General features: G+C 41.9%; 1 protein-coding gene across 1 annotated transcript in view; it reads left to right on the top strand.

The window, feature by feature from the left end:
• Nucleotides 1-16,301, top strand: part of FLT1 (fms related receptor tyrosine kinase 1) — a 108,819-nt gene that overhangs the window by 39,311 nt on the left and 53,207 nt on the right. Inside the window, exon 11 of the mRNA XM_066544868.1 lies at nucleotides 12,235-12,349. Coding sequence (XP_066400965.1) covers nucleotides 12,235-12,349 — 115 coding nt within the window. The remainder of the gene's footprint in view (nucleotides 1-12,234; nucleotides 12,350-16,301) is intronic.

The following is a 16,301-nucleotide window of genomic DNA, read 5'->3' as shown; positions in this document are numbered from 1 at the left end:
CTCAGGCTGATGTCTGTTCGGGTGTTCTCCCTAAAGAACTGGAAAACCCTTTAATCCCACCTGTTTCATTATACTTCCCTCTTTGTGTGATGGGAGGTTTGCCTAAACAAGAGATTTAATGTGTGTGTACCTTGTGCAGGAGATAAGAAACATATCTTGTTCTGCCATTACAGCACTTTTTTATATTTATCTGCCCAATGTCAGGTTTCCAATACTAAAATGTTGCTCTATTTGTGGTCAGGCAGTGCTTGTTTCTGTACACAGATATACCAGGTACTTTAGGCAATGAACCCCACAGGTTACCTTTCAGTGTGAGGTAGTAGAGATTGTCAGGAAATTTCCAAGTCCCATGTCATAGGACAGAGCGTGCACTCTGACAAAAAGATGCTGTTGCTGCAAAGACTTTGCAGGACACTGTTGTCTCCAAGATCTGTTTGCTCCAATATTTCTTTATATGTGTGCTTAACTTCACACCACTTGAGCACTGTCTCTGCTAGCTGGGGACTGACTGCCTAAGTTAGATGCTTTTATTTTTGAAGGACTGTTGCCTATGGCCTCCTTTAATAGCAGCTATTAGGTTGTGTGGATACTTCTTTCACTTTATTTTCCAAGCAGTATTTCAGTTACAAAAATCTAAAAATACCTCAATGAATTCCATTGCTTTTAAAAGCAGGTATAGTTCAATGCTTTCTGATTGATGCAATCAATTTGCATAACCCTTCTCTCTGCTTCACTCAGGCCAGTAACTGGAGACTGGCCAATTTAAATAATTTCCATAGTTTCCTTGTAGTAAATAACAATTAAAAAACTGATAACATTGCTCAACAAATGTGAATTTTTGAAATGTGGAAAGACCAACACAATTAAAAATTCCCTGTTCTTTCTTTTCTGTTACAATTACTTTGCTTAATCTAACTCTTGCCATTTATCAACCTTTTTAGCTAGCTAGCTAACTAGATATGTAGGTGGAAAGATTCTCTTCTGGTGTTCACCCAAACAAGGAAACATAGAAGAGTCAAGGAAATTTGTGTAGGGCAAAAAAGCAGTATTCTGGGTTTCTTTAAGCTTATGTAGAGCTATTAAATTTAGAGATGCCAGCCAAAAGACAGTAGAAGACACAATGCAAAATAAAATTAAAAGTAATTTAAAAAATATTGGTCTGTATTAAATGACTGAGAAAATGCTTTTCCAGGGCTATCTTACTGCAGCATATGCTGCTGCTCTGTAGAACATTCCCAGGCTGGGCAGTCCCCAGGTGTTCAGGAGATACAGAAGAGCACAGCCCTGTGGGACACTTATCCTGAAGTGCCCAGCAGCCTCCTTAGCCTCTTTTCTACCCCTCTGGAGCCATCCTATCCATCCTGAATTTGCCTCAGGCTGGGTTGTCAGCAGAGGTGTGTGGGGGCAGGCAGCAGCAGGGCTTGCTGAGGGTCTCCAGAGCCAGGCAGGTTGGGATCCACACAAACAGATCAGTTCTGAGGCTGCAGAACAAGCCTCTGCATGCCAGGAACATGCTTGATGTTAATGGTTCTTGACCTGAATCTCTTCAGTAGATTCTGTTTATCTTAAACTGACCTGGCAGAAATTGTCAAGAAAGGCATGTGGGATACTGCTATTGCTCACTGGAAGCACTGGCTAGCTCAGCAGCTGTTCAGTGTTGTTTGGGGCCAGTTTCTCTCTCTGGACATTTCTATGTGGGCAGTTCAAGAGAGATCTCCAACCTCTGCCCAAGGTTTGACTGATTGGCCCTTCAGAAACGGCAGACAGTTGCAACACTGAAATTTTACCATGGGTATTTTAACTCTCCCATCACCTTGCTGCCTCCCTTCTCTTGAGCGATCAGTTTTGTTTAGCCTCAGACTGGATGTTACGTTATTATTTTATAACCCTGCCATCCCATCAATCTGTGGTTTTTTGGCTTTTGGTTTTTGGGTTGTTTTTTTTTTCTTTTTTTCCTGTGTGTGTGTTTGCTTGAGAGAAATGTAACAGTATTATGGAGCTGCTTACAAAAGCAAAGTAGATGGGGAAACTGGTACATGATTCTCTGCTCTCCTGACTACAGTGTCAAGATGTGAACTCTACTTGGTGGTAAAACCACCTGATGGTGGGATTGGAGATGGAGGGCTGAATACATGAAGTATCTGGGAAGAAAAAAGCTTGAGGTGCTCCTTGAAACTTTTGCAGAGATACAGAAAGGCTGAAAGTGCATGGCCAGACTCCCAGCAGCTTCAGTGAAAGAGAAGGCAGGCCATGTGTGCATAGCAGTCTGATTGCATTTCTGCATTGTTTGTGTCAGGGTATTAATAAGGGATTGAAAGGCAGAATCATTAGGATGTGCTTGGATAGATGATCTGGGGAAACCAGATTTGGGACGTCAGTGAGGTATGTAAAATGAACAAGTAAAGAACAAATGTTAATTGTACTTAATTAGGAATGTACTGAACCACCCAAATTTAATTGTTGGATGTCTGCAAATATTGATGCCCATTAGTTTGCCCACAGTGACTTGTTTTGTTCCCTGTGCCACCTTCTATTTTCAGGAAGGGAAAGGCTGAGTCTTTGGAGCTGGTATAAGTAGGTCAGATGCCATTAACAAACAGGTAGTTCTAAAATGCCTTTGCTTAATTTGACATGTGGCTAAAGCCTCAGCTCTACCTTCACACTGACTGAGGCTCTGGTGGCCTTTGTGCCTTCCACCCTCTGCTACAAGAAAATCATCTTACAGCAATCTAGTAATGTAAAGGTACTTATGGGTACACCAAAAATCCTACTGGCTATTCCCTTATTTTGGTGGGGTTGGGGAAATAGATTAGAGTAAATAAGAGTCAAGCCCTGTGGTTTTTTACATAACCTTAAAAAAATGCAGAGGAACTGTCACAGGTGTACATTGCAGCAGCATGGACTTCCAGGGAACTTGAAGCCAAAGGAAAAAAAGGAGTGAAACAGCATCTGATCTGCTTCAGCCTGAATAAGGAATATGCTCAAGTATCTCATTCTGCACTTTCACTGGGAGCCAAAAGCCAATGCTTGCTTGTGAACACATTCTTTCCTCTGAGTAGAGCTAAGTCCTTGTTTTCAGTCACTATTATGGAATTTATAATATTTTTTAATATTTTGTTTGCAAAATGCCATTTGAATCAGATCTGGCACATCCATATGTTTACGTAAGCTTGACAAATACATGATTTATACTGAGTACAGTTTGCCCAGTCTGTCCACAGGGTTACACATTGACGAATTTATTCTGCAAGTATAAATTACTTCATTATGGATCTTAGTTGAATCAGAACCTTAAGCTTTCAAGTTTCAATGTTGCTAGTTTCCAGATCACTTCAAATGAAATTTTTAAAAAATTAAAACAAGAAGCATTGTATTATTTATTTCGTCACTGATCAATCTTCAAACATAAGAGCTACAGCAGGATCCAGATGGTCGGGGATACTCTGCTTAGTACCATGCTTTTATTCTCACTTGCCTATGTTGGGGTTTTTTTCACTTGGTCTTTCTTTTATTTTTTCCCAGTTTCTTTTTTTTACTTTTGCTGCCTTCACAGGGTGGTCTCTTGGCTTTACTATGTGTAGTCTGACAGCCAGCCTTAAGGAAAAACACTTCAGGGTCACGTATGGTGGGATCTTTCTGCTTGATCTTTTGCTCGGTGTGGCCCAGCCCATAGGAAGCAAAGTGTGTGACAGGCTGCTCGTGGGGACTGCACGACGTGAGCGAGGCCCCGCACGCTGGCAGCCTCCGAGCCAGTGGGGAGTCCCAGCCCGTGGCCAGCAGCCTGCTCCTGCACTAGCAGGGGCTCCTGGCCAAAGGAAGGCACCAGGTCAAGCTCTGTGTGTGCTGAGGAGTGATTATGAATGGAGTGCTATTACTGGATCGAGTACACCTTTTACAAAAATATACAAACTTTAGTTAGCATCCTCTTTCCTTTTGTGTGTACGCCTTTCAAAAAGCCTTTGCAGAAGGCTTTGAACAGGCATGTGAGGTAGGATCGTGCTCAGAAAAAAATATTCAGTTAAAAAATAGAAAACAGAGGTTAAGAGGGAACACCCAGTTCTTGCAGCGTAGGGAGGTGATCAGTGAAGTTTTTCAGGAGCCGGTGCTGGGGTCTGTACTTGTCAACACGTTCAGAAATAACCTGGAAAAGGTGGCAAGGAGGTGACAGTGTTTGCTGATGATGACAAGTTGTTCAGATTTGTAAGGATGAGGGGCTGATTACAATGAAATGCAGAACTCTATGAATCCGGGTATCTGTCTGAGTGAAAAAGTGGCAGGTGAAATTCACTGAAGAAAATGTGCATGATATACATAGGGGAAAAAAAAGTCTTGCTTTCGTATGTAAAATACATGTTAAAAAGCTGTTGGCTGATCATTACTACTACAAAGAGGGATCTGAGTGCTGTGATAGATGGGTTTGTGAAAGTGAACACCACTATGAGAAGCTCAAAAAGAAAATCAAGTGTTAGGAATTACCAGGAAAGAAACAAAGACCACAGTATAGAACACCATGATAACTCCACAAATCCATAAATTATCTGTGTCTTTTATGCTATGAGCATTTCTGATCCTTTCATTTCAAAGGATGCAGCCAAACTGGGAGGTACACCAGGAATAGCATCAAAAAGGATCAAAGGAATTTCAGAGAATGAGAGGAATGTGTGAAGGATGAGCGAGGAGGGAGATCAAGACTCTTGCAGACTGAAAAAGAAGTGACTTGGGAGCTACAGGATAGAGAGTTACAGACTTGTGAAAGATACATGTCTGAGGATCAGTTGTGTATATCTTTTCCAATTCAAGAGGTAGGGGCCATTAGATGAAGACAGGAGGAGCAGAATTTGGAACTGGAAAAGGATTTAGCTCCTCATGTAGTGGATAGCATAGCTGTGAATCTCCTTGCCAGAAGATTTTGGGGGCTTGAAAACTTTCTACAGTCTTGGAAGAGAAGTGTAGAAACAGTCTATATTGCGGGAAGTTCCTGAGCTGATAATAATTGGTGACTGGGGGAGTATTAGAAGGAAATATCTGAAGTTAGTCCCGCTCTTACTCATCCCCAACCATCTGCATATGGTCATTGTTGGTACAGGATATGGGGTAGATGGATCCTTGGTCTTACATCCATGCCTGTCAGTATTTTCTCTTCCTGTTTTCCCTCTAATCAACTCCCCTCTCTCCTTAAAAATGTTTCCCTCCATTCTTTCTCATCCTTTCCTTGTTTTCTGCCTGGACTTCAGTCCCTCACTCCAGGCAGGGGAGAATTGCTCCCAGATCCCTACTTGAAGAGAAGTTGAAAACAAATCATCTTGAAAAAACAAAACCTCAGTGGGTCAACAGCTTGTCTGTCTCCTTTGTTAATCATTGGAAAATGGAAAGGGTGAGAGTTGTGCTTCCAGCTTGTCAGCAAGATGGGCCATATGGAGGACTGTGTAAATAGGCTACTGAAGAGTTACTCCTTTCTAGAACCAAGAGGATCCAGATAGGACAGAAAAGGAAAAAAGGGGAATTTTGGCTTTCTGAGAAGTAAGGAGTTGTGGATACGTGGACCTTGGAATATTATAGACTTAAGGTTTTGTCTAAAGTTGAGTGAGCTATTAGAAGTGAGTTGTGCAAGGAAAATAATTTACACTAGAAGGATCTGAACAATATCTTGGACTTTATTTACAGGGAACATAAATTGGAAATAAAAAGAAACTAAGTGCAAGAGTGGATATTGTATGTAGAGGTTTTGTGGACTTTCTCTTTAGGATTCTGACTGTTCAACTAAATTGCAAGATCCTCTTCCTTGCAGTACTTCAGACTCTCAAAATCAAACACTTTTTTGCCCTGAAAGAAATTCTGGGTGCTTATGGAAATCTCATGGGATAATTCTATAGTTCCAGTCAACATCCTGCTTCTTTGTGCAGGACATGATTTTTGCTTTTGCACAGAGAAAGTGGAGGCTGAATCACAGTGGCTTCATGGGAGATGAGAGTGAACACTTTAGTAAAGGAGGGAAGAGAAACAAGGAAGGAAGGTAGGTTTGGCTGAAATATGATGGTGTTCTGTGTCCATGAAGAATGCTAAGCAGTGTGAAGCAGAAAATTAAAGATCAAAAAGCAAAATATAATCTTCTGATAAGACAAGGTGAGAAAATTTCAGATAACCTCAGTATGTGTGGACACCTGAAAAATGCTGTTATGTTCCCTAGAGGCCAGAGCATTCAAGTGATGGCAAAGAAGTTGGAAGCAAAATGAGTTTTTTTGATTACCCTCAGTCTCAGTCATTTGCATTTTTTGTTGCAAGTAACCGGTGTTGCAGGGTGCTCAGGTGTGCAGTTATAGAAGTGTTTTTTTTCCTGTGGAAATCTGAGTGTGGGATGATGAAACACTGAATGTTGGGGTAGGTAAGATTGCTGTTGGCCTTGCATCTTCTTTTGAGATAGCTCAGATCAATCAGCTTTCCAGGCACCAAACTGGAATAGTTAAGGGCAAGTCATAATGTTTGGAAAGGATGAGTATGAAAGGGAAACACCATCCAGTTATCTGGCTGCATATCAGTAATAGCAAGAAAGGCAATGTGCAGCTATCAAATGCTTCCTTTTTTGATAGAGCCATGAAAGTACACAACAAAGCTCTAAATGCCATCTACCCTACTCTTTTCAAAGATACCTCCCAGGAGAATGAGGTTTTGGAACATCAGGGACCTGATACTAAATAAATAAATAAACAAATAAACAATAAACAATGTAAAATATATCCTGTTCCTACCACCTGTAGTTTTCCTCCTAGCTCCACCAATGCGCATATTAGGGAAGGTGCTTGGGATGAGCTCCCAGCTGCAGTTTTGCCAGTATTTTGACCTCTAACTGATTGGTTTTGACCTAGAGCAGGAGCACCTGGACCATAGCTTCTTAGAATCATAGAATCACATGCATACACAAAGCTGGCAGGGGGCCAGCACATGTTCTCCTTCCCCCACCCCCATAAAGCACGTTTTACAAACTGTACATGCTCCCTGCTACTATTTTTCCTCTCTGTTTCCTGCTCCAGATTGACTCAATATTCCCAAGGACACGTGGCTACGCCAGCCCTGTGCTATCAATCACACAGCACTGGACACTGAGGTGCAGAGCAGGCATGGCCCATGCCATTCAGATTTTTTTTTGGCAACTTGCAAATAAAAAACAATTCCTATGTATTCTTTACAATTCCAGGAATTTCCAGAGTTCCTGTCTTAATGTTAGTGTCATTGCCATTGCCTCTTAAAAGACATGAGTCAGCCCAACTTGAATTTGTAGTAACATTGCCCTCACGCTGTTAGGAATTGCTGCCCTATAAAAAGGATAGCTGCTGAGAAAAGTATGTTGGCTGCCAATAATCACTCTAAAAAATGGACACTGTTGGTGACAGGATGATTTCCTCTCCCTCCCAACAAATCTACCCCAGTGAATGAGAGTGTGAGTGAGGCTGCCAGGGGCTTTGCCAAGAGGAATGCTTACTTTCAGAGTTGAATGTTGTTGCAAGTAACTGCAATTCAAGTTACACAAGGTAACGATTGCAATGGCCTCTGGAATCACACAGGAGGGCTTGGGAGGGAGAAGCTGGGGAGACAAGGAGACAGAAGATGAGTATTTTTCCAACTGATCTGTGGATTGAGGCTCTTTCACTGGTATTTGTTGTTGCACTGCTTGAACTGAAAACTGCAGTACTGTCTTTGGCACGGGGAAGATGTGTCTGGATGGGCTAGACCTGGGGCTTTCAATCAGAACTGTCTGTCATACATGAGGTCAAACCATCCTATGAGTAACTGGACAAATTTTTTACCTCAGCTCCCATGCTCTGCTATAAACACCGAGCAGCTTTTCTTCTGAGACCAATAGTTTCATCTGCAGGACTTCAGCTTGGAGCTGGTTTGTAGTGTGATTTCAGTGAAATACATCAAGATGACATGAAGTACACTCTTACCCTGGAAACTTTTCCCTGTTGATAGTTATAAATACACCATGCTATTGTGCTTGGCATGCTGCATGCTAATAGAAGTGAGGGCTCTGAAACTCATTAGGAAAGGGAACGGGCTGCGGAGCGGAGCGAGGACAGTGTGGAGCGAAGGCTGATCACCACAGCCCTGTCCAGAATAGGCCATGGGAGTTTTCTTATCTCGCTTTGGCAGGAGGTGCTGCTAGCTTCCTGTGCGAAATCACGAGCATATGCTGCTTTCCTCTTGTTGTTTGGCTTCCTCCGCTACACAAGACGGTTCCCAGCACTGTGATTATCTTTGCATCTTCAAACATGGCACACTCTGCTTCCTCAAGGGCTTGATGTATTCTCGAGTAGCAGGCTGGCTCCCCTCCCCCCAGCCATTTCTCCAGGGCCCCTACGGGTGCCAACTCCACACATCACAGACCCTTTATAAAACTGGACTTACCTCTGGTTGCATAACCTACCCCACAGCCTCTCCAAATCCATGTAAATTCCCGAAGCTCTGGGTGATGAGCAGGTCTGACAGCAGAACTCACCCTGCCACAGGCAGAGCCACTCTCACCCCTCTTTCCCCCAGTGCTGGGCTTCTCTGAAAACCTTACAGAGAAGTAGTGGCTCCTGTTTTTACAAAAGGATAGCCTTTTTCTCAGGCTCTTGACACAAAGGCCAATGCGTGCCTGTGCGGGTGCACACCTGCAAATGTGCATGCCAGCACGCATCAAGCATATGGGAAAAACTACTTGGGGTGTGATTAACCCAAGTGCTCTGCTTCTACCAGCCCTCCACCAAGGCAGCAGAGTCTGATTACCTCACTTTGAAGTTGTGTAACTTCTGCAAACGTATGTTTGTACACACACCCCTGTTAGTGTTTCTTACATGGGATCTCTACACAGGCAGAGTTGCGCCCACAAAGGAGAAACATGAAAGGGTCTGCAGGGACACAGGTGAAAGAAATGCATAGAAGTGTTCTGGCAGATATCAGCTTGCTTATCAATCCCTGTGCACGCTGTGTGCTCGTTCACTAACCCAGCAGTAACCCTGCTGTAAGATTTCCTGAAGATGCAAAGCACCGAGGCTCATCCCACAGCAAAACATTCAGGAATTCATGTACTCTGGAGAGATATCTGGAGTAAGATTCAAATACCTAAAATGCAGTGGGATTTCCCTGCAAACACAGACAGTTCCTGCTAAAAATGCAATGCCCTTGTTATTTTACTGAGTGGGTAGTTTGAAGAAATTGGTAATTTCCTTGAAATCAGAAAAACATGCAGCTGATGTTATGTGAGGACACACTCTATGAAACATCAATCAAGTTAACAGGAAGATGATTGCCTATTTTGGTTCCAGCCAGCATGGATTTTTGTGTTTTCATTTTTCTCTCTTTCTTTCCAAGCATCTGTGCTTAACACAAACATTTGGTTTGATGATTACATCTAAGTTCAGCAGAACCCTTTCTCTTTCTGTTACAAAATGCCAGTTGTTAGAAGCTGAGGTCAAGTTAAGAGGCAGGACTCTTGACTCATTTTTCCCTTCCCCATCTCTACCTGATGCTGTTGGCTTAGGCAGCATCTTTCACATGGCACCCTTCGCAGCAGAATGAGGTGGGATGACGGAGTATTAACCTGAGTAGCCAGCTCAGGATAGTGGACACAGCTCATGTGCTGTCCCTGAGCTATTTTAGTGCATTTGAGGTTAAAGTGAAGGGATTTAGCAGCTGATGAGAGGAAGCATCTGGTTCTGCATCCAAAGAGATGAGTCTGAGTCTTGTCCTGGACTCTCTCTGGCAGCCGTGCTGCAACTGATCCATAAACATTTGCTGATCCAGCAGTCAGTGGAGCCGAAGTTGTGTGTACAACAGTACTCACACCTCCAGCTGTGTGCTGTTGGATGCAGCATTCCCAGCTTGATTGTGACTCCTTTTTTATTAAAACCATGGACAACAGCTATGAAGAGTATTCGATTTTCTACTCTAATTGCATTAACGTTGTAATCGCCAGTTTGGATATAGAATGGAATGTGACGTCAGTAGAGTTCACATATGCACCTCCAGGGCTAATCTAGCACTTTACATGTGTTTTTCTTGTTATTGTGATGTTATTGTAGTTGTGATGGTGGTTTGCATTCTGGTATTAATGAGTAATCAGCATCTCATTGTGCTAAGCATCAACAAAGACATAGCACTGTCCTCCTCCCTAAGACATGGCAAACTAAATATATACAGTCTTTTTAAGGAATTGTGAGGAAGAGTATAATAATAGCAACTGAGTCTGGAGGCTCCTGAGCTGTAAGAAAGGAAATTGGAGATGCTTTTCAGAGATGCACAAGCAGCTTCTGAATATGCATTATGCCTTCTTTGTGTCCTTTATCAAAATATGTGTAAGGACTTCTATGGTAAAGAGTACAAAATTTCAGCACTGTAACAAAGAAACATAAACTCATTCTGTGGGGACAAGAAAAAAATAAATTAGGAGGCACCTTTTAATATGCATGAAGTGGGATTTTGGTGTCTGTTTTCCTGTACAGATTGCATCCAGTCACAAATGTGCTTTTGATACTGCCTGTTTGTGTGTCTGGCATCACAAATTGAATTTTGATAACTTCTATGGCATGAAAATGTTACCAGCTTAGCCAAATTATCATGCCTTCTGTGTTTTATTCTTGCTACAGAACAAGACTTCTTAAAGCTTTAAATGTGCAAAGTAAATGGCCTCTACCTTTCTGAATAATTTTAACCAATTTTCCTCATCTGAGTGCAACAGGTGCCCTTATTAATGCACCTATCTTTCATTTACCCTGGCGTCAAAAATAATGAATTAGAAGTTGGCTTTTAAACCAGAGTCTGAAAGATGTGGTTGTGTAGATAGGGCTTTCCTGCCAGGCTCTTGCTCCCTGTCCTCTCTCCATGCATGAATTGTCATTGCCTTCTCCTGGCTTTTTTTTTTTGTCTTTTCAACACACTGATCCTTTCAGTGCACATTGTGAAATTTGGGCAGCCCAAGTTAGTTTCCATGTCATTATTTCTTTAAGCTGTAATATCTGCTAAGTCATTGGCCAGTTTGACATAAAGCTGCACAATTAAAAACAGGCATGTAAAGCTGGTGTACCATTGGTACTCTAAACAACACAAAGTTTACTGTGCAAAGCAAACTGCACAGTTTGACTGAAGGGAAATGAACCTCATTCTTTGGTCAAGATTGCATCACATTCTGTTTTTCAGTCACTCGGCTTTAAAGTTCATTTCTCCAAACAACTGTTATACAAGTCAGAACTATTTGATTACAGATATTACAGCCATTATCTTTCAAATCCAAGGAACATAGTGTATTTGAAAGAACTTCATCAAACTGAAGGGTTAATCTCTGCCAGTGATGCTGGAACTGAAGAAACAGAAACTAAATTCTGGATGAAAAACTGAGCTAGATATTCTCAAAGAAGAACAGGATCAGGCAACACTTAAGAAGCATTCCAATGTGTTTATCCATGTGTACCAAATCAGACTCTAAGAAACAAATTATCTCTACCATGACCACACCTGAATGTTCTGATTACAAGCCAATTTGTTGCATAAGGCAAAAACATTTTATCTCTAGGACTTCCATTCATTAAGATGTATTTGATTTTCTTCCAGTTAAATTATCATTTAAATCCCTTTTTCATTTGGGTATAATTCTGTTTAACTTCATTTTGTTCATTTGCAGGATTATGTTTGTTTTTACTGTGTGTCTTGTAATCATTGAGCCTCAGTATTAATATCTTACTGTTTTGCAAACTGAATTAAAGAAATATTCAGAAATTAAAACTGGCATAATCTTTTGTTAAAGCAGAAACAACCTGCACAGAGTAAAAGAGCATCCAATGCATTATGGAATGCATCTTGAAACCAATATAATTTGTCTTGAGTTAAACGCTAAAAATAGTATGAACTCATGTTTTGGCCGTGTCTGAAAACAGGACCATTGGAAATGGGATGTTGGTCTTGTACAGCTCTAGCTTAGGCTCTGATTGTAAATTCTGGCCTCACAGTTTGCAGTGGCTTAAATGTGAACATTTACTCCAGAGAGCTAATATTCAAGGAGTGGATGTGGAAGTGAATCCAATTATCAGGCTCCAAACCTCAAGATTTAATGAAAAGCAATTATACTTTCCTGGTTGTCACAGCACCTGCAGTTTTCCTGACTGATCACTGTTTTCAAAACAATTGTTTTGTGTTATGTGTTGAATTTCTATCCAATTTCTACCACCAAATCAATAACATTTCAACTTTTCTTGTCTTTAGGCATGGATTTTGCTTTTATACTGAAGGATCTTTCATCCTGAAAGCTGGCAGCCACGTAGGAAACATGATCCAGAGCATCACTGAGAGAACGGCTGTAATAGAGGGCAAAAATAAGGTATGATTCCTAGGAGCAGATAACCTTTCTGTGTGACAGCATGTGTGGAAAAGGCACTGTAAGATGCTATCAAGGTAACAGAGAAGAAGCCAGCATTTTTATATTGTTTGGTTTTGAGGACCTGCATACATGCAGATAAGTTTCATACTTGGTATTTATCTGCTGAGTATTTTTTTTCTGGTGGCTGTCATGTAAAAGTAAGTGACATGCCAGAGAGTGTATCAGTGGGATTCTCTATATCTGTTCTCTTATTCATGGTCTGAAGTATCTTGGGGTACCTCAGAAGCACGGGGCAGGGTTCCAGGCCATCTTTGCCTCATTTTGTGAAATTGCACAATTTCATGTTTTTTCTCCTATGAGAATTAAACTATTTACACTCATTAGCCAACTTATTCACAGATGTGGTCCTAGTTGATTAGATGGCCATGTCTTTTTTGGAATAAATTCTAAAAAGTCAAAAGAATCCAGATTATGGAAGCAAAGTTTAAGAGAAGTCTCAGTCAGAGACAGCAAGATGGGATTTATCCTAGCAGTGTTAGCCATCTGAAGTTAGGTGTTAGGCCAAGCCAAGCATCCTTTTATGGGTCATGGGGACATGCAGGTGATTCTGAAGGGTGTGTGGGCCTGTAGTCCATTGGTGTCTAATGTGGAAGAGAAAGTCCATGAGATTTACTTGCCAAGGGCTAAGGAGGCTTGTCCATCAGTTAAAGCCTCAAATCAAGGATACCCTAGAGCAACTGCACTTCCCTGGGGTAGACATGAGACTGATTTGGTATGGTTGGGCAGCCTGTGCTACCGAGTAGCTCAGGCATCATAACACTGTCACAGAGTCTGTTTTTACAGGCTAGTTTTGTTTGTGGCTGTAATAGCTAAAGAGATTATAAATTTTAAAGCCTATCTTACTCTAGGCCTTCAATTTTTAATGACACCAAAATGCCTTTTGTAATTCTAAGGGCACTGGGGTTAAAGGTCTCTTTTCCATGATGGCTGCCTTCAGTTTCCTGCATATGAAAATGGGTATAAACTGTAGTTATTCTCATGTCAAGGCCCTTTCACACACCAGAATAAATAGGGTTTTACATGCAGCCAAGAATCAGATCTGGGACTGCATTTTCTCCGGCTGTTTTATTATTTAGAAAGTATCACAGGTGTCCATGGCAGCATTCCAGCGTGTGGGAACAGGCTGGATCCCAGGGAGGCATTTGTTCTATTTAGCTGTCCAGCTCTACGTGCCTAAAGATCAAGGCAAAGATGGGAGCAAACAGTTTCCTAGGGTACTCTATCATAGGAAAGCACATGAAAAATGAAACATAAGGAGGGATTTGAAGGAGGAAAGGGAAACCATTTCAGGCACAGGAAGACACAGTCCTGTGGGGGGAATGATGATCCATTCCACAGGGGGAATGATGATCAAGATGATAAGAATCAATTCTTTTCCAGCAGTCGTATAGCAGTGCTATGGGTGCAGTCCTGCCTGTTCACAGGGTGCAGAAGGAGCTGTCTAATAATCAGATCTCTTTCTTCTTGTGTACCATGCATTTTGGAGACAGCAGAAGAGGAGTGGCTAAAATATCAAAGCAACTTCCAGTCAACAGCAAATAAATTCCTCCCTGGAGGAAGATGCTAATAATGGGTCCTTGCGGTAGAACTGCAAGTCTTTGGCAACCAGCCCTTTTTAAAAATGTGCCCAGAAATTAACCAAGAAATGGTCCTTGCACGGAAGGATTTGCAGTGAAATTTATTGGTCCTCCCTTGTATTCTTTGTCTTTTTGCTCTTTAGTTCAACTAAAAAAGGTCTACCTTGCTTTGCTTTACTCCTCCTGGTCCCTATGGGGAGGGGGAGGTTAGTGAAACAATCTCTGTACTCAGCTTTTTCACAGCTTTTCTAAAGTTTCTCTATTTCTGCTGCTCTTCCGTAGCTTTTCAAGCACAGCTGGACTGCTTTGTAAGTAAAAAAATGCTCTCTAAGCCCAGGCTCCTGGCCAAGCTGAGAGCTGCACGATTAGTGCACACACAGCTGCTCTAGAGCATCCAGGATTGTTCTTTTAAATCCACGGGAGTCTATGGTTTTTCACTCTTCGCAGCCCAAGACTGACCCTCGGCGCCCCTGAGCAAACTCAAAGAGACAGCTCAGACAGAGCCCTTGCCCATCTGCAGGGATATTGTCAGAGTGCTAATAGCACTGAGCTCACTGAATGCAGCACATCATCACAAGTGTCTGTCTCTGACAGACTGCTACTGTGAGCAGTTCTGTTCCTGCAAGCAGCTGTGAACAGCTCTCTGAGGCACTTCCACAGCGGTGGTGCCCTGCTAAATAAACAGTGTGTCTACCCCACTTCCACATCCCAACACAGCAAGAGTGGTAAAAACAATCTCAGAGCTCAATGGAAACAAAAAAGATGCAGGGGACAAAGAGGAAATGAATGAAGAAACTCAGAAAGTTTCACATTTGGGTTAGCATGAAAGGAGAAATGCGTGTGGTCACAGGATGAGATTATTATAAGCAAGGGAAGAGATGAACAAGGAATGATCATCAGGTTTCTTTAGCAATGAAGGTAGCTGTTTTCACCTTCCTAAAGACATTGTGCCAGTTCCACATGTTTCCTGTATGTGCAACATCTAAGTGCTTCTAGTTTGGCTCTTTGCTGTGGTAGGTTGTTTGTTTGTCTGTGGTTATCAAGGTAGCCACAAGTATATTTTAAAGTTAGCAAAACCTCAAGCCCTGTGCCTGTGCAGTTAAAGTAGTGCAGGAAGCCTGCACTATGTGATTCTTTGGTAGAGAAACAGAGAAACAGACAGAGAAACCCTGACAACAGTGTTTTAGTAACATTTCCGCTAAAGCCTCTCCAAGCAGACATTGAGAAACTTGAGTGGTACAATGGAAGAACTTCGTAACATAAGCCATAATACTTAATCATAAGTCACTTCTTGAAGTGATTTGATTCCCCCACCCAATGCTTTGATTCTCGTTTTGTTGGACATTTCAGTGACTTCCTACAAAGTTGCGCTATTCTTAGGCCTGTCATGTAAACAGATCACAGACACTCTGCTGTTACTCAGCTGACTAGCACCCATCACTTCTCAGTGCTCCCCTTAAAGCTGACTGCTGTGTCTGACTGAGGGCTAACACTGATTACTACCCTTTGCACGGTCAGTGTTCATTAGAGTGTCAGTCAGTGAATGACCTGCAATAATAAGGTACAGAGAGCTGGTGTGTTCGTTGTGCCCCTGAGTACAACTGGTAGGGGTGCACGTATTCAGTGTGCTCTGTCCCGGGTGTGCAGGCTCACACTGGCTTATCAGCAGCTTTGAAGGCACTTGGTACTCCTGCCACAGGGCTACAAGGGGCAGAGTTCTGTAGAAGTCAGCAAGGGTCCTGGGTGTGCAGCATGTGCAGAAGACCACTAAGAAGGCAAGTTGAGATGAGGGAAAGCAAAAAGTGTGGGCCAAGAAGAAAGGATTATAAATCCAAGGGAAGGAGACAGTAGACATGAGGGCAGTTGAGTACAAGGAAAAGTTGGAGAGAGTGAGACAAAACCCTTTGTTTTTTGGGAACTAACCTACTGAGAACCTGAAGTGGAACAGAATGTTCCTGACTGCCTCATTCCTCTGCTGCTAGCATATGTTGGGACTACCATGGACCAATAGCAGGTACCACAAAAGCTGTGTCTGTGTCACAGGGTATGCCTCCAGGTATGGTGTGTAAAGGGTACTAATGCATGGAATTGGAGCTTACCATGCATATAGGTGTGTGTCTGTGTGTGTGTAAAAGTATATATATGTCTATGTATATATATATATATATATATATATACATATATATATATATATATATATATATATATATATATATATATATATATAAAACTTTGTTTTCCACTGCACAAATACTAAACTGACACAGGTTTTTAGTGGATCCAACACTTGTGAATGACAAAGCCACTTGACTTCA

Source organism: Molothrus aeneus, chromosome 2, assembly GCF_037042795.1.
Source record: "Molothrus aeneus isolate 106 chromosome 2, BPBGC_Maene_1.0, whole genome shotgun sequence".
Classification (NCBI taxonomy): Eukaryota; Metazoa; Chordata; class Aves; order Passeriformes; family Icteridae; genus Molothrus; species Molothrus aeneus.
The sequence above is the reverse complement of the archived record's forward strand: the minus strand, read 5'-3'. Positions and strand labels throughout refer to the sequence as shown.